Raw genomic sequence first — 24902 nt, forward strand, 5'->3', positions numbered from 1 at the left:
TTTCCGATATCTCTAACGCGAAGCAAAATATCGAAAATGTACCCGAATTGTAGATTCGCAGTAGGCCGCGTTTAAAATTTAAATTTCAGTTGAGTTGCTTAAAAAACGTGAACCATCAACCTAAATATCTCTGCAAAACTTCAAATCTGTATTTATTTTGATGGCCGAAATGTAGGGCTGTCTTCCTCTTGGGTCTATTGAATAAAAAAAAGTATTTGCTTTTATTTACACGAATTTAAGTATTAACTTAATAGTAATTGAATAAAGTCATAAAGTCATTTCTTTAATGCGTTATTCCATTACTATTAAGTAAATGCTTAAATACGAGGAAGTAAAAGCAAATACTTATTTTTATTCAATAGACCCATAAAATGCGACACATTGGGTCAATTGAATAAAAAGAAGTATTTGCTTTTACTTATAAGTATTTAAGTATTTACTTAATAATAAATAAATAAAGCATGAAAGAAATGACTTTATTCAATTACTATTAAGTAAATACTTAAATATTTGTAAGTAAAAGCAAATACTTATTTTTATTCAATAGATCCAACGTGTGAGATATAAGTACTTCAATACATGATATGAGTGAATTTCTTGGGAAACATTATAAAAAAGGTTAAACAAAGATTACTTAATAAAGTAGTATAGATCAAATAAAAATAAATTTAGTTTTTGAAAATTTCTATTCACTTCGAGTAGTTGCTACACATCTATTACATAATGACAGATATTACTAATAGAGTATGCGGCAAAATATACAGTACTGAAATGAATATTGAAATAAAAATAAAAATGTTTAAAAAAAATAAAAATAAAAATAAAAAAATACCATTTTGCTCATTTTTATTTTTAATTTTATTTTTATTTTTATTTTTATTTTTTATTTTTTATTTTTTATTTTTTTATTTTTATTTTTATTTTATTTTTATTTTTATTTTCATTTTTATTTTATTTTTATTTTTATTTTTATTTTTATTTTTATTTTTATTTTTATTTTTATTTTTATTTTTATTTTTATTTTTATTTTTATTTTTATTTTTATTTTTATTTTTATTTTTATTTTTATTTTTATTTTTATTTTTATTTTTATTTTTATTTTTATTTTTATTTTTATTTTTATTTTTATTTTTATTTTTATTTTTATTTTTATTTTTATTTTTATTTTTATTTTTATTTTTATTTTTATTTTTATTTTTATTTTTATTTTTATTTTTATTTTTATTTTTATTTTTATTTTTATTATTTTTATTTTTATTTTTATTTTTTATTTTTTATTTTTTTATTTTTATTTTTATTTTATTTTTATTTTTATTTTCATTTTTATTTTATTTTTATTTTTATTTTTATTTTTATTTTTATTTTTATTTTTATTTTTATTTTTATTTTTATTTTTATTTTTATTTTTATTTTTATTTTTATTTTTATTTTTATTATTTTTATTTTTATTTTTATTTTTTATTTTTTATTTTTTTATTTTTATTTTTATTTTATTTTTATTTTTATTTTTATTTTTATATTAGTATTACTCCTATAGAGTAACTAGGTCCATTTTCCGTTGGAACTTTACCAAACTGCAGACGGGGTTGTGAATTGCATAGTGTAGAATTCCTTCCCTTTTGTTTTCACTGCAGCATCCATTTGGCTTGCATATTGTAGAAGCCTTGGAGGTATCACCAGGGAAATGGACTAATAAGTTTTTCAATTAAAAATCTTTTAAAAATATTTTATTTTACTAATATTTTTATTAGGTTTAAAAAACTTTTTCGAATATTGAAATGTTTATGAAAATTAATATATCTAGTATGCATGATATAGCCTTGCAAATATTATTTACGATGACGTTCCCGGTAAAATAGATGTAAGAGTGCCCTCTGGCCAATGACGAATCTACAGGGAGGGAAAATGAGGAAATTCCCTCCCCCCTAATAAGGTACAAAATTAAAGAAAAAAATTGTTTAAACAGAATAATATATTAGCTGACATAAAACCGAAACTACAGAAAGACAAATTAAACCCAATAAACACGCTAGTTAGGCAAATTAAGGGAGCTTAATGCTAATTGGGAGACAAAAACAAAACAACTTGGTAAGAAATAGAACAAAAGTCAAAGACGCAGGACAACGTATAGCAAGGCTAAAATGGAGCTTCGCAATACAATGGACAATAGGTGGACACTACAACAATGGAGACCATGGACAGGAAAGAGAGCAAAAGGACGATCTCAGATGAGATGGGAAGATGATATTAAAAAGACAGGAGGAACGCACTGAAAACAAGAAACACTAAACAGAAACGAATATAGGAAACTGTGGAAAGCCTATGTTCAAAATTGGACGAATTAAGGGGGGTAAAAGAGGAAAGAAGAAGTAATGCCTCTAAGTTATTATTTATGTCTTTCATGTAGTCCGAGTTTATCTTTTTTATGTCTTTTGGTTTGTTGTTCAGTGGAAGTTCCCCCAGAGTCAAATTTCCCCTTCCAGGGCAAATTTTTAGATCCGCCACGGTCTCTGGCACGAAAAATTTTGAATTCTGGTCCACAATTCCGAAATGGCATACGGTGGATCTGTCTAGTCCACAATTCCGAAATGGCATACGATGGCGAATTAGGTGGCGTTAGTTCTGATGAGTGGCAAACTGGCAACTCCCAAAACGATCGCGCAGTATTCAAAGAGACTCCCTGGCAGTGACAAGTTGTCCTGTCCTGCTGAAACCATTGTTGATTAAATCAAAAATTAAAATTTTTAAGCTTACACAGTTTTCGTGATGTTTTTCGTATGACCGAAAATAGTACTCGACTATGAATTTTTTTTCTGAAAAACTGAGAAGCATTCTGAAGACACCAATTAAGGTTGCTTAAGAACAAAGACGGAAAGATTATTATATACTTTTTTTTTGTTTTCTGGCCTTGATTTAGAACCTTTAGCCACGATTATAGACTTAAGAGAGAAAATTAATAGATGGAGTGAATACATAAGGGAATTGGTATTTGAGGACAGAAACAACTAAAACAGTGTTCAGGTAAATGGTGAAACATGACCTGAACTTCTAAAATGTGCAGTAGAAATAGTACTTAGAAACTTAAAAACTGGAAAGACAAATTGACCTGATGAGGTTCCTACTGAATTGTTAAAGCTTTTGAATGATGAATCAATAGGTATAATATGGCACTTATTTAACACAATATACAATACTAGTATTATACCTCAATAGCGGCTGTTGTCTACATTCGTTACACTGCCAAAGAAATCCAATGTAAAAGAATGTTCAGAACATGGAACAATAAGTTTAATGAGACATCTACTAAAGATCTTTCTAAAAATCATCCACAACTGAGTTTATTAAAAGTTGGAGTCAGATATTGGTAATAGACAGATGGGATTCAAAAAAGGCTTAGGTACTCGAGAAGCTCTCTTCAGTTTGATTGTTCTTACGCAAAGATGCCTAGACGTTAATCAATAAATACATGCGTGCTTTATCATCGATTTTTAAAAAACGTTTGATTATGCCATGATAATCTAAGAGACATTCTTGAAACAACCGTCGTAGAAAATAAAGCTCTGCGAATAATTCTCAATCTATATTGGAATCAGAAAGCTAACATCAAAATAGAAAATGAGACATTACAAGAAATAGAGATACGTATAGAAGTACGACAGGGATGCATTTTGTAACCACTACTATTTAGTGTATACAGTGAAAGCATCTGCCAGGAAACCCTATTATTATTATCGCGGTATCGTCTGCAAATGTGGCTGTATATACTTTATTGTCCGTAGGCAAATCGGAGGTAAATAGTAGATACAGGCCCAAGAACGCTACCTTGAGGAACGCCTGCCTTTTTGAGATGTAGACCGGTTATCTCGTCTTCATATTTTACCTGGAAATATGTTTCTTTTAGGTATGAGTATAGTATGCCATACATGTTCTGGTGTAGGTCCCTTTTTAGTTTATAGATTAGTCCCTGATGCCACACCTTGTCAAAAGCTTGACTCACATCGATGAACGTAGTTGAGTAATCTATAGGGATAATGTTTGATTCGCACCACTCATCAGGCCACTCACTTATGACTCAGATCATGTTGCAAATCTCCCGGTGCTCGTGTATGGATTAAAAAGTGGATGCTGACAAAAGCTCGTAAAAAATGGAAAGATAACGCTGGTGTTTAGGAAGGTGTTTAAGAAGAATCATTGGATCTTATCAGGACTCGAATACTAACCAATAGCAAATGAGAAAAATATCAAGGTCAAACAAATGCATAGGGCTAGCCACGTAGTTCAACACAATAAATACCAACATATAAGATGAGCTGGCCAAGTCCATATACCACATAATAACGCGTTACCAATTTAATCTCTTAGAAAGGATCAACAGTAAGAAGGTCCTTAGAACGTAATATGTTATATAAATACAATGGAGAAATAAGATAATATGATCAGATTTGAGAAAAATTTATCTACTTGTCTATTGTATCAATTAATATGTACGACCGTTCAAGATGGAAGTGACTTTTATAGTCAGCCACGATCCACCTCGGGTTACAGTGCTACGAGAAGAAGAAGAATAGGCAGCATTACATAATTATATGCCAATCCCGCCCATTGCTTTTAGAGTCTCTACTGGTATGTCGTCGATCTCAGGGGTTTCCTAGTTTGTTGAGAGCCTTTACTCGTTCAGTTCGTAAAATGATTCTGTTCTGCGATTGCATGTTTTTGTGGTATGAGACTGATGAATCTTATGAAGTATCTTTATATAATTATGTGCAGTTATTTTTCCAGGTCTCTTCAGTGCTCTCGATCCCCATTTTACTTCTCCATTATAGACTCGAATGGCTGTAAAGGGTGGCTTGTACTTTCTGGCAAAATATTTAAATTTTTTAAATATTTCATGTACAAGAGATTTGAAGTTGGAACTAAGGGTTATGTAGGTTGGCTAGGTGCTATTTTTTCTCAACTTTGTTTTATGGAATGGAAGCTTGGACTTTGAATGCTGCACCAAGGGAAAAACTAGAATCATTCGAGCTGTGGGTGTAAATATCGTGCACAGAACACGTCACAAACAAAAAGATTCTGAGAAAGATGAATAAAGAATTGGAAATTTTGAATACAAAATTTTTTGTGATTTTTGAGTTTTATGAGTTTTTTGAGAATAAGCAAAAAAAGAAAGTTGGAATATCTCGGACATATTACACGTGGAGAGAGATACAACTTGCTCCAACTCATTATGCAGGGAAAGATTCAAGAAAAAAGAAGCATAGGGAAACGCAGGATATCGTGGGTGCGCAACCTGACAGAATGGTAGGGAGGTACATTACATGAACTTTTTAGAGCAGCAGTCTCTAAAATCCGAATCGCTATGATGATTGTTGACCTCCGTCGCTGAGATGGCACTTAAAGAAGAAGAAATGGTTTTTAATTTTCGTGGCGGTTTGCATGTTGCTCCAGGTCTTGATACACGTTATTTGTGGTTGTTTTTTTTTTCTAATGCACATACGATTTAATTTCCTGCTTAGTTCAGATTTTTTAGTGTTGTTTTACGTTTTTGTAGTATGCTTCATCATAGCTAATTAATTCTGGTGTTTCCTCTGGCATCCAATGTTTGTTCTTTTAAACAGATTTTTTGAGCCTGTAGTTCATTTTTAGCAGACCATTATGTGATCCAGCGTATATTCCATGCCGTAACGCGACAGTTTGTAACCGGACAACTGGTAACGGACAATTCGTAACAGCGACTGTTGGTAACGACGACACTTCGTAACGGCGACAGTTCGTAACTATACAAATTCGTAACGGACGATTCGTAACGCCCAAATTGAATTATTCTGTTTATTTTTGTTAACGTGAAAACTAACTGTTATTACAGTTATAATTAAAATTATGTTTATTAATTTAACGAGTCAGTACCGGGATAAACATGTTTAACACATTTTATGTTTCGTGTTTCAGAATATATTAAAAGTTTTTAAACACAAACAAATATTCAAGTATATACAAATACACACTTTTAACAATATTTTTAAAAGTTTATATATGAAATCAACAGTTATAGTTGATACGAGGGATGGCTTTTAATACTTTAATACTTGGTTTAAATACCTTTATTATATTCTGAAACACGAAATATGAAATGCACGAAATATGAAATAACAAAAATAAACAGAATAATTCAATTTAGATGTTACGAATGGTTCGTTACGAATTTTTATAGTTACGAACTGTCGCTGTTACGAATTGTCCGTTGCCAGTTGTTCGGTTACAAACTCTCGCGTTACGAGATGTCATGGAACCGTTCCAGGCATAGCTTTTACGTTTAGGACTGAGCCTTTCCCCAAGGGCGGGCTGAAAAAAAAAGTTTTTGGATATAAGGCACAGGCACGCTCATAACGGGAAAATAATAAAAAAATTCCTGATTATATTCATCAGATCGCGCAAAGGGCTCAAAGTTTTAGAAAAAGTAAAAAAAAACATTTGTTCAAAAATCTGTAAAAAGTATTTAAATATTGTTAATCAAAGTCTAATAACGTGGTAAAGTTGGGGAATGGTACGCCAATAACCAGAAAAATACATAAAATATTCATGGTTATATTCTTTAGATCACGCAAAGAGCTTAAACTATGGGTATAAATAGCCTGCACGCCATTGCATTGTGTCTGGACCTTGGTGCGCCAGTCTCTGTCGGCTACTGCGCTGCAAGTTAGTTGTGTACTGTGCTAGTGATTCTTATAAGAGTGATCGACTGATCGTGCATGTGCGTGTTTGTGTGCGTTAACGACAGATCTTACAGGTATTATAATACAGATCTATTTTGTGTAATATTACAATGGCGGGTCAGCAAAGTATAATTGTTACGAGACAATCTCATCTTTACCCGTTATTTGGAATACCAAAAGAACTGAGTGGCGCAATGCTGCCAACATTCAAGGACGTTCTATTGTGTTGCTTTGAAGAGAGGTATAAAATTACTATATCACAAAATTCTAAGAAAAAAATGCCATTTTCTCCTATAGCAGATGCTGTTGCTTCTCAATTAGAGTTAATATACAGTAAAGCGTCAATTCCAGTGGTTACTCACACACGAATTGTGCAAATGATCAACTCATACCATGATGAATATTATCGTTTAAGGAAATCTTACAACCGGGACCATAGAAAGGAAACATATAAGAAACGCCTTGAGGCTTTTGTAGCTGAAGCAAATTCTAAAATGTTCGATATTGCAGCCTGCAAGTGTCCTATGACATTTACTTGTGTATGTGGAAAAACTGCAAACTTGTGTGATTGTCCCATAGCTATTGACTGTATTTGTGAAAAAATAAAGAGGGTCCCAAATATTGAAAGAAGGTTTCTACTTGACCAGTGTGCATCTAGATTAAGATATATTGCTAAATTGGATAGAAAAGAAACTTTAAATATACAGTTAAAAGACGAAAGAAGGAAACAACGTACGTTACAAGAAGTAACAACTTCAGAATCCTACCCTGATACTGATATTGACACAAATAAAACAGGATCTACTCGAAAGCCACCTAAAGAAAGAAACAATGAAACCAATTTATCGCAGCCAGGAACGTCAACCTCTCAAATGCGTTGTAAATTGCCGTCTGCTGCCTTATTAAGCGATAGATATGGTGTGTCTGACAGAGCTACAGCTGCTATAGCTTCTGGTGTTCTAAATGATCTAGCGATTGTATCAGATTTGAACATGTCCAAAGTTATCGACAAAAATAAGTAAAGAAGAGAAAAGCAGAAAGCTCGCCAAACTGTGAAAGAAGAAGCAAATCAGTCAAGACTGCTAAATGGAATTTACTTTGATGGTAGAAAAGATGAAACTATTGTGCAAGAAAAGGTAGGAAACAAAATGTATCGAAGAACTTTAAAAGAGGAACACATTTCAATAAATTAGTGAACCAGGTTACCAGTTCATTGGCCACGTAACGTCAAATGACGGTACAGGAATTGAAATAGCCAAATCTATTTTAAAAATTTAAATGATAATGATTTTGATATAACTTCAGTAGAAGCAATCGGATGTGATGGCACGGTTATAAATACCGGTTGGAAAAGTGGCGTCATACATTCCATTGAAGTCGAGCTTAAGCGTCCAGTGCAGTGGTTTATTTGTTTACTACACTTCAAAGATTTGCCCTTCAGACACTTGTTTGAATACTTGGATGGTCAAACAGCGGGACCTACATCATTTTCTGGGATCATTGGAAAACAGCTGCGTGCTTGTGAGAAACAACCTGTTGTAGATTACTTACCAATCCAATCAGAAAGTATAAATATTACAAAAAAAGATCTGAGTAAAGACCAGTTGTACCTTTTGGACATGGTAAAAGCAATCCAGACCGGACACTGTGAACCAGAACTTGCTGTAAAAGATCCTCGGCCAATCAGTCACTCCCCTTGGTTAACATGTGCTAACCGTGTTTTAAGACTATACATCTCCCAAACAAGTCCTTCAAGAGAGTTAAAGACACTAGTGGATTATATTATGATGACATATGCTCCTGTATGGTTTGATATAAAACAATATAATTCAGTGAAATACGGGCCCAAACACATATTTAAAGTCGTGGAAACTACAAGAAATTTTCCAGACAACATTAAAAATATTATCGATCCTGTCATCGCTAGAAATGAGTACTTCTGTCATCCAGAGAACATGCTGTTGGCGATGGTAACAGATGAGAGACGACACATCCAGGAATTAGGTTTCAGGAGGGTGCTTAAGTCTAAGAATCAGAAGACGACGACAGAAAGTGTTAGAACATTTAAGGTTCCCATACTAAATTTTAATGCTACGGACTATATCGAATTGATAGATTGGAATACATGTATACTTACACCACCTCCTTTAATAGAGAAGATGACAACAGAGATAATTTCATCTCTCATAACGGACGAAAATATACCAGACTTTGAGTTTTTAAAATACCCACGTCACACTCAAGCTGTTGAGAGATGCGTCAAGCTAGTGACGGAAGCAGCAGGCAAAGTGTGCGGACATCACAACAGAGATGGGTATATAAGAGCTACTTTGAAATCTAGGGCTATGATGCCAATTTTTGAAACTAAACAAAATTTCAAGGCAAATCCCATAAGTTAGAGCCCCACGCCCAAATTGGTTGGATGGTTGGGTAGGGTGTGGGTGGAACTCAATTTGCAGCCACCTCCGTGCTGGTGAGTTCTGGATCATTTCAGCAAATGGTTATTGCTGAAATTAGCGAAGAGCTGCAAGGTTTGTCTAAATATGTTTGTCTAAATACATGTTATGAAATCAACAGATTTTTGACTTTTTTCTAAAGTTTAACCCTTATGCGCGTTCTGAAGAATATAATCAGCAATAATTAAGGTATTTTTCTGGTTATTGGCGTACCATTCCCCAACTTCTCCACGCTGTTAGAATTTGATTAACAATATTTGAATATTTTTTAGAGATTTTTGAACAAATGGTTTTTTTAACTTTTTCTAAAACTTTGAGCCCTTTACGCGATCTGATGAATATAATCAGGAATTTTTTTATTATTTTTCCCGTGATTAGCGTGCATATGCGCCACTTTTCTGCGCTACTAGAATTCTTATATCTAAAAACTTTTTTTTTCAGCCCACCCTACTTTCCCCTCTTTGTGAATACACACATACTGAGCCTCTCCATCTTTTCCGCACAAGGATGTAGCCGCTTTGATTTTTGTTTTCTTTATTTGGACTAGTCCACGTTGATAGCCTGCTTAAAAGGTATTTATTAAGTTTATTTTTACCACCAGTTTGTTTTCACTGACAAACTGTAGAAGACGAAGGCTTTTGTTGTTTCTATGACGTAAGCTGGATGATCCGTCAATATCTCTCAAATGTGATTTATTTTAAATTTTTTCACCTTTCAGTTATTCCCATCTGGCATTTAAATCTATAATAATATATACTAGCTCCTTTTGCAGGATTTTCTTCCAGATGTTTTCTATCTTGTTGTAAATTTCGTCAATATCTTAATCAGGGATATCTGTTATGGGCATATAACCTGAATGACTTGGAAATGTTCAAGTTTTGGTTTTAATGTTATTTTTGTTTTTTCGTTTTTTGTCATAGGATATATCAGGCCATATAAACACATGTTTGATTAAAGACCCGGATGCCCTAAAACTATATTTTTCGCATGCACAAGAACACTTACCTTTACCTGAGTTTATAGAAAACAGATGCTCGATTAATTCAAATTTAACAGACTGTGTTGAGAAACCCATGGATAATTTAAAACCTTGCTTTGAGTCTGATTTCTGGCAAGCTCTTAAAAAATGGAAAGTAATAGATGAGCAGGTTCTTTCTAAGCTTTGTGAAGACAATGGTCAGAAAGCTGCACGTAAGTATTCATAATGTCTTAATTTCTTGTAATCAAGTTTCTTGTAAAAAATATTGTATAATAATTTTCAATACAACATTTTTATAGTCATTAACAAAAACTAAATTATTGCAAGACACTGCCATTCATACTATGTGCAAAACAAGAACAAAACTAAGACAAGAGGAACAAACGGATATACGTTATTACACAAAATTAAAACAAAATAATAGTACATACCTACATTGTGTACCCAGTAGGAAAAGCTTAACATTCCCGGACGATGTACAGATTGCCCTCGAGGCGCAAGCCGAGACAAAGCAATACAGAATGTGGCTTTTCGTACAAGGTATACATACTATTTTTCCGAAAATCGAATTTTACATTTTTAGATACATTTACATTATTGTAATAAACATGTTAAAATTTTCAAATTAATAGACATATTAGTTAGGCTCAAATATTCATGATGGCAAGAAAAACAGGTTTTGTAACTATAGAAACAAAAATATTGAATTGTCAAATTTGACGCATTTGCTTATTTCTGGCAGTATTATAAAGTTCGGAATCTGTTGTAAGAAATATTATATTGTACCACAAGAGAGAAAAAATACATATTTCTCACGAGCGCAGAAGTTTGTTGACGAGGCACGAGGCGAGTGCCGCAAATCAAGCGAGAGAGAAATATGCCATTTTCTCTCGTGTTGTACACTGTACTTTTTCTATGGATGCGTTTTTGTCAAGAGATAAAATTTCAAAATTAAATAATTTAGGTGGTTTTAGTTATATTATATGCCTAAATTGAAATAAAATACATATATACACATAGGTATTTAGTATTCTTAATATTTATATACTTTATTTATTTAACATTATAATTCAGAGTTGAACAGTCTTATAAAGGGTAATTCTTGATAAGTTTTGACAACACATTTTGTTTGACAAAAATAATTGTGTTTGTATTGTGCATGTTACCATGGAAATGGCGATCATATGTATGTAAACCGGCGGTGAACCCGTGAGAAAAAAATATTTCTCACTGCAATGGCTGACTTTTCTCACTGCCTGAGAAATTATTCGTTTTGAATGTATGTAAGTAGTGAGAGAAGTTGCACATTGTATAGCATCCATAGAAAAAAAAATTTCCTTACAGTAACGAAATAACATTTCCGTATAGTTATTTTTCGTTTCCAGGCAACGGCTAAGAATCAGGAAATATCGAACGTTTCTTTAAAAAATCTTGTTAAAAATGTCCAAATTCCTGACCGATTTTCGGAAATATTTATTTTACAGGGTAAATTACAACAATAATATTTTTAAATTGGTACCTAAAAATGAAACCTAGTTTAATATTCCTTAAATTCCGTTTCCTTAGAATTCTCACAGAAAGACCGTTTAAAGAAAAAATGAGAACAAGTATATTCTTTATTTATCTTCAATTAAAAACTTTCTAAATATTGAATATTCTAGTCTTGATCATTCTCACTTACGCTTTCCCAACCGTTCATATCTTTTTCTATTTGATATTACCCATTTGATAGGTTAAGTTGTCACTATCACCATAACAGGATAGAAAGGAGACAAAGAAGACCCCAACAAATCATCATCATCATCATCATCATCATCCAACCAATTCACGTCCACTGCTGGACATAGGTCTCCCCCAATTGTTTCCACACTTCACGGTTTTGTGCTGATTTTTGCCAGTTTTTACTAATCCGCCTGATATCATCTGTCCATCGTGTAGGCGGCCTTCCTCTACTTCGTTTATCTTCTCTTGGTCTCCACTCCATCAGCTTTCGTGCCCATCTTGAATCTTTCAGCCTGGCGACGTGTCCTGCCCAGTTCTATTTGAGCCTGGTGATACGTTCTACAACATCTGCGATACCGGTTGTTTGTCTGAGATCTTCATTTCTTATTTTATCCCGTAGAGTTACGCCCAGCATGGATCTTTCCATGCGCCTTTGAGCAACCCGCATTTTCGACGCTGTTGCCTTGGTTAGAGTCAGTGTCTCTGCTCCATATGTCATTACCGGTAGCACACATTGGTCAAACACTTGTCTTTTTAAACCGATCGGTATACTGCTCCTAAATATGTCTCTCAGAGCTCCGTAGGCTGCCCAAGCAAGAGTTAATCTTCTTTTTATTTCGCATGTTTGGTTATCTCTGCCAATTCTAATTTCATGACCCAAGTAAATGTACTTTTCCACTAGTTCTACTTCTTGTTCGCGTATAATCAGCTGCCCGCTAGGAATCAGATTAGTCATAAATTTAGTTTTAGAAAAGTTCATTTTCAGGCCTATTTTCCAGCAGATAGCGTCTAACTCATTTAGCATTTTCTTTACTTCTCCTAGGTCATCAGTTATAAGGACTATGTCATCTGCAAAACGAAGATGATTTAACTTTTCTCCATCTATTTTGATCCCTTTATTGTCCCAGTTGAGCATCTTAAAGGCATATTCCAGAACAGTTATGAATAGTTTTGGCGAGAGTGTGTCGCCTTGTCTTACGCCGCGTTCTATGCTTATTTGTTTGGTTTTATCATGTAACTTAACACTCATTGTTGCCTCTTTATAAATATTATAGATGAGTGTACTGTAACGGTAGTCAATGCGGCATTCATTTAGAGCTTCTAAAATGCTATCCAGCTCTATCGTGTCAAAGGCTTTATGAAAATCCACGAATGCTAGGACAAGGGGTTTATTATATTCTATTGACTTCTCAATTAGTAACTTGACTGCCTGCAGATGGTCGTTTGTCCCAAAGTTTGATCGAAATCCAGCTTGTTCTTTTGGCTGGTAAAAATCTAGCTTCTTTTCTACTCTTGATGTCACTACTTTTGTAAAGAGTTTGTATAAGTGGTTTAGCAGGCTAATGGGTCTATAATGTTCTAAATCTGTCTTATCTCCCTTCTTATGCAAAAGTATTGTTACTGCGTTTTTCCATTTTTCAGGTATCGACTTTTGATGAAGGCATAAGTTGAAGAGATTTTTTATTTTACCTATAAGAATGTGGCCTCCGTTTTTAATGGCCTCTATTACGACTCCATCTTCACCTGGTGCTTTTCCATTTTTCATTTTTCTGAGTGCTTGATGGATTTCGCTAGTGGTTATCTCTGGTAGTATTTCGGAGCCTTGGTTTTTTATTTTCTTTGAAGCCGCTTCCCTCAGATTATTTTGATTCAGCCTTTGGCTCCTATATAGTTCCAAATAAAATTCTTCTACGATATTTAGTAAATCTTCTCTGTTGGATGTTATTTCGCTGTTTTTATTTTTTAATTTATGTATTTCGCATTTTCCGTTGGTCAATTTCCTTCGTAAAACTTTCAAACTTTTATTTTCTTCTATGGTTTTCTGGATGCTTTGAGTTTTATACTTCCTTAGATCTTTTCTGATTTCCTTTGACACTTTCTTGTTGATGTCTCTTAACGCACTTTTTTCAGTATTTTCGCTTTCTCTCATTTTACTTCGCGTTTTGATTAGTTCTCTAGTTTCTGGGCTTATTTTTTCATCTCTCTTCTTTTTTGGGCAGTTTTTTCGTTGACTTTCTTCAATGGCTCTAATTATGTTTTAATTTAAGTTATTTATACTTTCATCTGAAGTTGTATTTCTTTCCAAAGCAGCGTTTATATGGTGTTGGTATTTATCAATATTTAATGGGGGAGTCCAGGCTTGCAAGGTTTTCTTTTTTATCAAACGATTTCGTTCTTTTTTGAGGTCTATTTTTATTGTGGCTCTTACCATTCGATGGTCACTTCCTGTAGTAAATTTATTTAGGACGCTCACGTCTGTGATAATCTTTTTTTTGTCGCTGATAATGTAATCTATTTCATTTCTTGTTTTACCATCAGGACTTTCCCACGTCCACCTTCTATGTAGCTTTTTAACGAAAAAACTGTTCATTTGGAACAAGTTATTCTGTAGCAAAAAGCCTAAGAGTGTTTCTCCCCGCTCATTTCTACCTAGAGTTCCAAAATTTCCTAGTGATGTCTCTGCTTCGTCTTCTTTAAGGCCTAATTTTGCATTAAAATCCCCACACAGGATTGTAAAGTGGGTGGGTGTGTCTTTTAGAGCTACAGATATATCATCATAAAAGTCTTCAACTTCTTCGTCTGGATGTTGTGTTGTTGGAGCGTATACCTGGATAATTTTCAGTTTATACCTATTGTTGAGCTTTAGGGTTACATAGACAACTCTTGTAGACACACTTTTTATATCAACTACGTTTTTCTTATGTTTTTTATGGATGAAGAAACCGACCCCTCCAACTGATTCGGTTTCGGAGCCAATGCTATAGAAGAGGTGTCCTGATTTCAGCGTCTTTAAGTTTTCACCACGGTGTCGTATTTCGCAGACTCCTATTACGTCCCATTTAATTTCTTTGATTGCATCTTCCATTTCGAAGAATTTTTCTTCTGACAATAGAGTTCTGGCATTATAGGTGGCAACGTAGAATGAAAAGGGTTTTCGTATTTCTCGTTTCGTCAGTTTTTTGTCCCCCCCAGAATCCTTGGGACACACTGATAAATCAGTGTGAGACTCTGGATTTATCCTACTCACCTGGGGTCTTTTCGTCTTTGTTTTAAAATCTGACATTTCGATTTATTTGAGGGGATGTTGGCAACATAAAACACCACGCTTGCCGAACGGGTTGGTGAGTCGCAGTATAGAAGCCAATCAAACTGCTGCAGTCTTGCCTCCTACTATCCAATATTAGGTCGGTCCTGGATAAATTTCCATACGCCCCAACATGGTACTGGAAATGCTGCTTACCATTTTCAGGAATATTTATCGACCTTCCGGTCTAGATCCGTAATGTTCTGCGTTAACAGGGGCACCTCGTGTAGGATGTGGCTCTTCACCACGCATTACGGTCTTCACTAGAGAGAGGCTAAGGCTCCACTTGGAAGAGCTATATTCGCTTCATCTAGCCCTGTGAGCTTGTGAGGACCAGTGTTCAGTCAAACCGATACAAAGGTACTACCTCTCCAAGCTCACTAACCCCCAACAAATATAGAGGTATAAATCTACCGAACACCGCACTTAGGCTAACCACAAAATTCCTAACCAATAAAATCAATAAGCTAATAACTTTATCAGATGAACAACAGGGATTCAGATCTGGAAGTCCTGCGTAGACGCCGTATTTGTACTAAGACTAATCACTGAAAAGGCTATCGAGTACAATAAACCAGCATATCGATGATTTAGAGATCTGACAAAGGCTTAAGATCGCATCCACGTCGAAGACGTCTTACACTTACTGTATAGAAAAAACATACCAATCAATATTATACAAACCATCGAAGACATCTACTTCGATAATCGAATACAGGCAAAGATACATGGACAACTAACAAAGTTTCTCTCTCTCTCTCCTGTCGTTTCCCCATTACCGAGGATCGTGATTTCTTCCAATATTCCTAACAATGTTTCTCCATTGGTCTCTATCTTCAGCTGCTCTAAGAGCTTCGCAATATGAGTTTCGCAAAATAAATAATTAAGCGGGAAGAGTGTTAAACGGTTTTTACTATTTTTCTAATTGAATTGATATTTTTGTTAATATCTTTTACGTTTTAGGCATATTTAAATTTGAAGGAGAAAAATGTTGGGACCAAGGACTCAGAACCGTTTCAAATGAATGTTCCAAATTTATAACTAACTTACCAAATACTTTAGCCCCCTGCAGGTAAAATTCAAAGTAAAATCTAATAAATATTGATTTTTTATTATTATTGATAGGAAACTCAAAAATAAATGTTACCTTTCTGCTTTAGAGTTGGTTGACTTACTTGCGAAGAAAAAGGTAGGAAAGAAAATAGAATGTCACATAAAGTGATTAGTGAAGCAGGCCCTAAAAAGAAGAATCGTGGCTCATATCCTTAGGGGCTACAAGCAATATGCGCATACATATAAAACCGTGCACATGGTTCTCTCAATCGGTAGTAGCACCTAAGTGCCTCTTGGTATTTACCTGTCCTTGAGAAAGATGAAACCTAATTACCCCTGTTGAGCTGTCCCCTCCCCACTTGCTGAAATTAAAAAACAAATGCGAGCTATTTATGAGCTTTCATATTGCGCAAATTAAAAATTTTGGGGCTCGTTACACTGGGCAGGAATTTTAGTATTTTAGCTGAGTCAGATAAATCTTATGCTGTCTGGATAATACGGGAACCAATTACAATTCTCTGCTGCTATACATATAGTTCTTAGGCTCGAACTCCTTTTCTTATCTCAACTAAAACACCTATAACTGTAGCTTCCACGAACTAACTTTGGATGCAAATTGCTGTGTCCCTTCTAGCTTGTTAGAGAAGGAAAAGATCGAGGCAAGCCGCTGTTCCTTTTTGATGACTTTACTTTGGTCTATGTTTAAGCTTTCTTAATTTTGGATACCTAGTAGGGTGGTGCGAAAAAAGTCAAGATGATAATTCCGTGTCGCTATAGTGCGGAAAAGTTGCGATTGGTAATTACAAGAAAAACAAAAAATAATTATTCAAATCGGACTTTATCTTCCGATCCCGCAACGGGCCTAAAGATTATGAAAAAAAAAAGAAATTTTACCTTTTTTTCAAAAAAATTTATATGACCTCCATGTACGTTTTATTTATTGCTATAGTAAAATTTATTTACAGTTTGCATGGATGAGTAATAAAAAAAAATAATTTTACTCTTTTAACGAATATCTTCCGATCCCGCAAGGTCGATCAAAATCTATAAAAACATGAAATTTCGGATGATTTTGATGAATTAAAAAACATTTAGTTCTTATTTTTCTCTTACATTGTGAAGCTCTTCGCTTGTTTGGAATAAAAAAATAAAAATAAAAATAAAATAAAATAAAATAAAAAAATAAAAACATTTATTGCCCTAATAATATATACATTTCATTCCTAAGATACTTTATTTTCTTCTAAATGTTCCGCGAGTGCACCACTTCCTTTGAACTCCATCCTTTCGGCGTTGATTCTCCACTTGTTGTATCCTGGACGTCTTCTTCTGTAGGTTGTTTTTCTGGCTCCGTACCTACTTTCCTGACCGGTTTGCAACCACCTGGCTATTGTCTGATCATATGGTCGATTAGACGATGTTGTTCTTTGATCATCCTCTGGATCCTGTTATTCTCGAGGATGTCTCTGGTTCTAAGGAGTCTTCTTGTGGCTTGGTGGAAGAAGTAATGAGTCCTTTTCTCGGCCACCTCCCTCAGTGGTGTATATTGGAGCCTTTCCTGGATGGTTGCATTTGTCACCCGGTCCTGCCATGCTGCGCCGTCTATTATCCTGTAGCATGACGCCTCGGTGGCTTCTAGTCTCTTCCAGTTGAATTTGGTAGTTGAGCTCCATATTGGGACAGCGTATAACATTGTTGACCTGACGTATGCTTGGTAAAGTTGAATCTTCTTCTTCTTTGACAATGGAGATAACCTGAAAATATAAGGCAGAATTAGTCTTTTAATGGGTGTGGCTTTTTTCTTAATTTGCTTTGTATGCAGATGGAAGGTCAATCTTCTGTCTAAGTGGACGCCTAGGTATTTCACTGATGGTGTGGCTGGTATGATGTTTCCTCTCATCGTTAGCTCTTCTTGGGATGGGTTGTTTTGCTGCGTAAAGATGATGAACTGTGTCTTCTCCGCGTTGATCTTGATTTTCCATTTATCCGTGAATTCTGAAATCCTCTCTAAGTGGCCTTCTAAAGTTTGGACTATTCTTCTGTCTTGTTTGCCTGAAGTGTAGATTGCTGTGTCATCTGCATACAAAGCTGTATTGGTTCTTGCATCTGTTGGTAAGTCTGAAACAAAAATGTTATACAAAATAGGAGACAAAATACTGCCTTGTGGCATCCCTTCCTGAATTTGTTGTATCCTGGACATCTTTTTGTCAGCTGTAACTTGAAAAGTTCTATTAGTTAAATATGTATCACAAATATTAACAATATGATGTGGTAATCTAGCCTTGTCCATTTTGAAGATAAGTGCTTTCTTCCAGACCGTGTCGTATGCTTTTTCGATGTCCAGTATTGCCATCCCTGTTTTCTGTTTTCTGTTGAACCTGATTTTGGTGTCGCTGACAACTCTTGCAAGTTGTAGTTCGCAGTTTTTTCCTTATCTGAATCCGAATTGGTCTTCTTGGATGATTCTTCTTCTTTCAGCGTGTTTCATGAGCCTCTTGAATATGATTTTTTTCAGTATTTTTCCTAAGGGTTCTAGCAGTGAAATTGGCCTGCAGCTTTCTGGTCTTCTTCCATCTTTTCTTGGCTTCAGGAGAGGTATCGTCTTTGCGTGTTTCCAGTTGTTTGGGAAATGAGCTTTTTCAAGGCAGTACCTGAAAATGTAGTACAGTTGTACTATCATTTTCTTCAGTAGTTCCTTGAGGACGATGTTGTGGATGTCTTCCTGTCCTGGAGCTCTGGGGCCTTTGAGTTTCTTGATGATTTTGTGGACTTCTGAAGGGTGTAGTTGATCTTCTTCTATCACGAATTGATTTCTTTCTGAAATCCTGTTGCTTGTTTGGATATTGTATGACAATATTTAAACAACCCATAACTCAAAACGAGGAGGTGGTTGCACTTCTAGCTCCGCCCACACCCTTCTCTCCAACCAACCAATAAGTGTGTGTTTTTTGCAATATTTACATATGTACATTTTTTTGGTCTGTTTGTATCTAGCTTTTAAATGCCAACTTTCTATTGTGATTTGGTGGTAAAATCTGGCAGCATGGATCTTGATTTAAGTGTTGCCCTGATCAAGCCACCTCTTGATTGGGGCCCCACATACATTAGGCATCAGACGATGCTTCCGTGACCAACTCTACGCACCGCTCGTCAGCTTGCGTGTGGCGGGGATAGTTTTGTACATTCCAGATTCCAGTCTGGCATGTCGCCCGATGTAATGCAATAACTTATATCTTCATTTGAAACTCTTCGAAGAAGTGGTGGAGAAGATAGTTTTGCAACAATCCAGTCTATTGTTTTAGTTTAGTCCTGTGCTTCAAAATTTTAAGTAGTAGGGAGAAAGGAAACACATTAGAGAGCTAGGGACAAGGAGAGCGTTAAAAGCTGGACAGACTAATGCCAAGGGCTAAAGTATTAGAAGTTTCATTCCTCCTACTTTAAGTTTTGAAGCGCAGGACTACACTAAAATAATAATAGACAGGAATGTTGCAAAACTATCTTCTCCATCACTCCTTCGAAGAGTTTCAAATGAAGACATAAGTTATTGCATTACGTCAGGCGACATGCCAGACTGGAATTTGGAATGTACAAAACTATCCCCGCCACACGCAAGCTGACGAGCGGTGCGTAGAATTGGTCACAGAAGCATCGTCTGATGCCTAATGTATCGTATCCACCAGTTCTTCGCAGAGTTTCAAATGAAGATATAAGTTCCTGCATTGCATCATGCCAGACTGGAATGTACAAAACTATCAATGCCACCCGCAAGCTGTCGAGTGGTGAGGAAAGTTGGTCACGTTGGTTGCATCGTCTAATGTATGTGGGTCGTGGGTCCCAATCAAGAGATGGATTCATCAGGGCAACACTTAGATCAAGCTACATGCTGCCAGATTTTAACACCAAATCACAATACAAAGTTGGCGTTTAAAAGCTTGACACAAGCAGATCAAAAAGAAATGTACCTTTGTAAATAATGCAAAAAACACACAGTCATTGGTTGGATGGAGAGAAGGGTGTGGGTGGAGCTAGAAGTGCAACCACCTCCTCGTTGTGATTTCTGGGTTATTTAAATATTGCTATATAATATCTAAATAAGCAGAGAGCTGCACAATGTAACAAAAAAATGAGAACTAAAAATGTTTTAATTTATCAAAATCATCAAAAATTTCATTTTTTTTATAGATTTTGATTGACCTTGCGGGATCGAAAGATATTCGTTAATGCGTAAAACTATTTTTTTATTACTCAACCATACAAACTGTAAATAAATCTTACCATAGCGATAAATAATATGTACATGGAGGACAAATAAAAATTTTGGAAGAAAAGGTAAAATTTCATTTTTTTTCATAATTTTTAAGCCCGTTGCGGGATCGGAAGATAAAGTCCGATTTGAATAATTATTTTTTTGTTTTTCTTGTAATTACCAATCGCAACTTTTGCGCACTATAGCGACACGGAACTAACAACTTGACTTTTTTCGCACCACCCTAATACCTAGCATATAATAGGTTTTTACGCAGACTACTATGGTTTTGTCTCTACAGTACATCCATTGCTCCACACCAATAATCTTTCCTCTTTCTACGTTCGTTAACCCCATATAAGGCATATTTTCGTTTTTGAACGCAAAGTGTACTTTTTATTTTCTTTAAATTTAAAACTAGAGCAAATATTCTATAACTTATTAAGCTAGGCTAGCTGCTTGTTTTATCAATTTGTTCATTTCCAATAAAAACCTTTATTCTTTTTTTATATTTTGTTGAAAAGAAATATAATATAGGATTATTTTATACTACCTTCTAGATCTTGAATTCACGCATTTTGGTAACTGGATGTTAAATGGATATGAAAATGATTAAGTAAATAATCATATTTTTAAGCTTTATTTATTTTTTAGGAATTTTAACCGATTTAAGCAATGCTTTGTAAGTCACCTGTCAGAATATTGTTCAACCGAAGCTACCAATTTTCTACAACCAATATTAAATATTCTTTCTGATGATATATGTTAGTTAATAAACTAATGTTTGATAAAATATAAAACACTTTTTTCATTGTCTCCTTATCCTATATATATAATAGTTAATTATGAAATAGTTCGTGAAGTATGCTTTTTGCGCAAGCGCGCGATGTTTAGAACACGAGCGTAGCGAGTGTTGTGTTATACATCGAGTAAGTGCGCAAAAAGTACTTCACGCACAGTTTCATACAATCATTTAGAATGTTTAGAACTTTGATATTTAAAAATTCTAACTTCTTTCAAACCACAAAACTGTCAAACCTTTTGTTGTAATTTATTGCTCACATGTCATCACCATGACAACGCGAAAGTTAAGGGTATTTGATTATATGAAAGTGTGCCAAAAAACAGTGCGAAAAATAAATCCCATTTAAAATGCATTGTTACTTCGCGCACACTTTAAATCCTTCATGCACTGCTATCTATAATGACAGTTTTCACAAACTAAAAACTTATAGATAATAATATCAGATAGAGTAGATAAAATAGTTTTTGTATACTTATCTTTTATATACAGTCACCTGTCAGCATATTGTTCAACCGAAGCTACCGATTTTCTACGACCAATATAAAATTTTCTCTCTAATGATATATGTTAGTTAAAGAAACTAATGTTTTATAAAATATAAAACACAGTTTTCATTGTCTCCTTATCCTATATGTATATAAAATAATTTTTGTATACTGATCTTTATGCGCAAGATCAAAAATATTATCTATATTCTGAAGCTCAATAACTAGCAGGATTTTTTACGGGTCGATCCACTATTGACCACATTTTCTCCTTAACCCTGATAATAGAATAAAAGATGGAACGGAACCAAGAAATTCACATCTATATTATGTTGTTCGTTGCCCACGGAAAACCTACGATAGTGTTCCACTGAAGAAGCTGTGGCAATCAATGAAAAGGACGAATGTTAATATAGAATTGACAAAAGCCGTAAAACTACTATAAAGTCAAGCCATAACAAAAATAAAAACAATTACAAAAATAACAACAAGTTTTGTATAGTCTGTTCGCTATACTCAGACGCAACTGGCTACATATTTTAGTCGATAATTTTTTTGTTTTTTGCCAATTTTGCAAAAATTGGCAAAATTAATAACTATTTAGTGATTATTAACTATTTAGTAATTATTTTTTGCCAATTTTACTAAAATTGGCAAAATTACCGACTAAAATATCTAGAAAAATGCGTCTGAGTTTAGCGAACAGATTTTAACATCCTATCATAAGGATTACAGCAAGGATGTGGCCTGTCCTCCATATTATCTAAAACATACGTCGAAAGTGCTTTAAAAAGATGGAAACAAAAATTTAGAGCAATGGGGATACCAATAACCAATACTATGTTATATACATATACTATATACGTAACTTTGCAGACGATCAAGTAATAATGGCTCAAGATTATGACGATATAAACTACTTATATGGCCCGAAAATTAATTAAAGATTATTAAATATGATGTCTAGAAGTGAATAAAAAAATCGAACACTTGGTTGAGATCAAAAAGGTCTCATATTAGATATCATGACCACGATAAAGCACTGCTACGACGATATAATATATCTAGGTATAAATATTTTGAACGATGGAACATTAGACAAAGCCATAAGAGAAAGAAATACGTAAGGTAGAACCCTAATAACACAAAACATTCCAGGAATGTTCGTAGAAGGTACACACAGGACATTGAAAACATTCCCGGAAAGTCCCCAAAAGCACACGAATGTCCCTGGAAAGTCCCAGGAAAGTGCTGTGTCAGCATTTTAAACATTCCTTGAATGTCTTGTTGGAACATTCCATGAATGTCCACGAATATTCTTTGGACATTCACAGTATATTTTTTAGACTGAATGTCTCGTTGGAACATTCCATGAATGTCCACGAATATTCGTACGATATTCACAGTATATTTTCTAGACATTCTCTGAAATATATCGTTAATGATGTGACAATACCTCCTATATGTTTTATCATGAGTTTTGCAGGAGACGAAAAACATTTTTAAGGCCACCTTCTCTTTTCATACGTAAGTTTTGACTTGTTTTGTAGTAAACAGATAGTTGAATTTACTACAAAACAAGTCAAAAAATATATGAAAACAGGAGGTGGCCCAAACAAGTGTTTAGTCTCTCTTAAAAATCTCATGAAAAAACAGATAGGAGGTATTGTCATATCACTGACGATATGTGGACATACAAAATAATGCATCCTTGACAAATATAAACATTTTTATTTCACAAAATCTTTTCATACATTTTTTTAATGTAATTTACTGATATTCCTATAAAAAAATGTGTCACATTTGTTTTGTAAACCTTTCTTTTGCCTTTCGTAGCCATATATTCCGTTTCCTTCCTGTTTATTGTAGACCACTTCTCTCAGCTGATTCTAAAAAAAATTAAAATAAATGGTAATTTTTCTATCCTTTACAATTAACAATCAGAAGAAATATTATTTACAGGTAATAATATGGATAAATAATAATAATAATAATAAAATAAATATTAAATAATATTTAAATAAATAATATTTTGTATTTTGACATTGACATCGGATGTGGAAGCAGAAACCTTAATAAAATTATTTTTTCAAGTAAATTGTGGCTTATTTCCCCTAATTAGAATAGTTGATTACAGAAATGCCACAAAGAAATAGCTTCTTCACAAACAAATAAGTATTTGTTTTATTATATTTATTGTTTTTATTATTTACCTTAACGTAAGATTATAACTTAATTCTTGTTTTCTATTTCTGATGTTTTTATTTATTTACATTGAATATTAATCAAATAATTAAACAATGTCAACTTAGATCTCTGATGTAAATAATGAATTGCAACGGTATCAATATTGTACGGACTGTATTATTAATTAGGTTAAGCATATTACCTGTGTAACATATAGGTCTGGATCCCGCGTATGAAAAAAAAGTTGATTAATAGCAAGCTGAAAATTTGTTAATAACTTAAGGGTGTCTAGTCGGATAAACTTTGATATATGGGAACACTGTAACAGGGGTAGTTTTAATTGTGGAACAGGTTAAAAATTTGGAACGGTAAGACCACGAAAAGGGCACATTTATTTTGTCCGACAAAACAGACTTAAACTCTCCGAACCGAGATTAAACTCTCATGCAAAAATCAGACTGCTATTTATCACCTGTCATAATTCCTGTCATTTGACATATTCTACATGTTCCACTCATTAAAACACCCATTTGGTGATGCCTTTCAGGATCTGCTGAAAAGCTAAAAATACAAATATATGCATTACTAAGCATTATTAATAAATTTATATTTTAAATAAAAAATATGATTAATGAACTTAAAAATATTATAAAACAGCTTAGAAATTGTTTATTAGTATCTTTATATTCTTGTGTGTTCATTAGTTGGTACCATTATAATGTGTGGTCTACCGTCGTGTTTATAAACGTTTATAAACGCATACATTAGCAAACACGCAAAAAGAAGAATACTTATTTTAGTTTTACAAATAATTCTTTTGTTATTATCTCTATTTACTATTTTAGTTAGGAATAAGCGAAGTTTGTGGCTTATTCGCAATTAAAATAATAAATTGATACGGCCAATTATTAAATTCGAATAATTCTTCTGATTTATGCATTTTATTCACTTCGTAAAGATTCTTATTATAGTGGTCTGAGAAAAGATTAGAAAAATATGGTATCGTTTAGCCACACAGATACAGTGCCAGTAAAAAAATCAAAGTGAATAAAATGCATAAATCAGAAGAATTATTATTTTAACTGTATAAATTAAAAATTTGTCATATCAATTTACTATTTTAGTTAGTATTTTGTACACTATAATAGATACGGATGGATATGTAGACCCTTAC

General features: G+C 33.8%; 1 protein-coding gene across 2 annotated transcripts in view; it reads left to right on the forward strand.

Moving 5' to 3' along the window:
- LOC114333980 (uncharacterized) overlaps positions 1-21051 on the forward strand; it is a 32990-nt gene extending 11939 nt beyond the window's left edge. The window contains exons 3-5 of one of the 2 annotated variants that reach the window (XM_028283982.2): positions 10087-10357; positions 15916-16024; positions 20906-21051. In XM_028283982.2, coding sequence (XP_028139783.1) covers positions 10087-10357; positions 15916-16024; positions 20906-21020 — 495 coding nt within the window. In that variant the 3' untranslated portion in view covers positions 21021-21051. The remainder of the gene's footprint in view (positions 1-10086; positions 10358-15915; positions 16025-20905) is intronic. The other variant, XM_028283983.2, reaches the window with a different exon arrangement.
- Positions 21052-24902: the final 3851 nt, after the last annotated feature.

The sequence above is a fragment of the Diabrotica virgifera genome, chromosome 4 (assembly GCF_917563875.1).
Source record: "Diabrotica virgifera virgifera chromosome 4, PGI_DIABVI_V3a".
NCBI lineage: Eukaryota > Metazoa > Arthropoda > Insecta > Coleoptera > Chrysomelidae > Diabrotica > Diabrotica virgifera.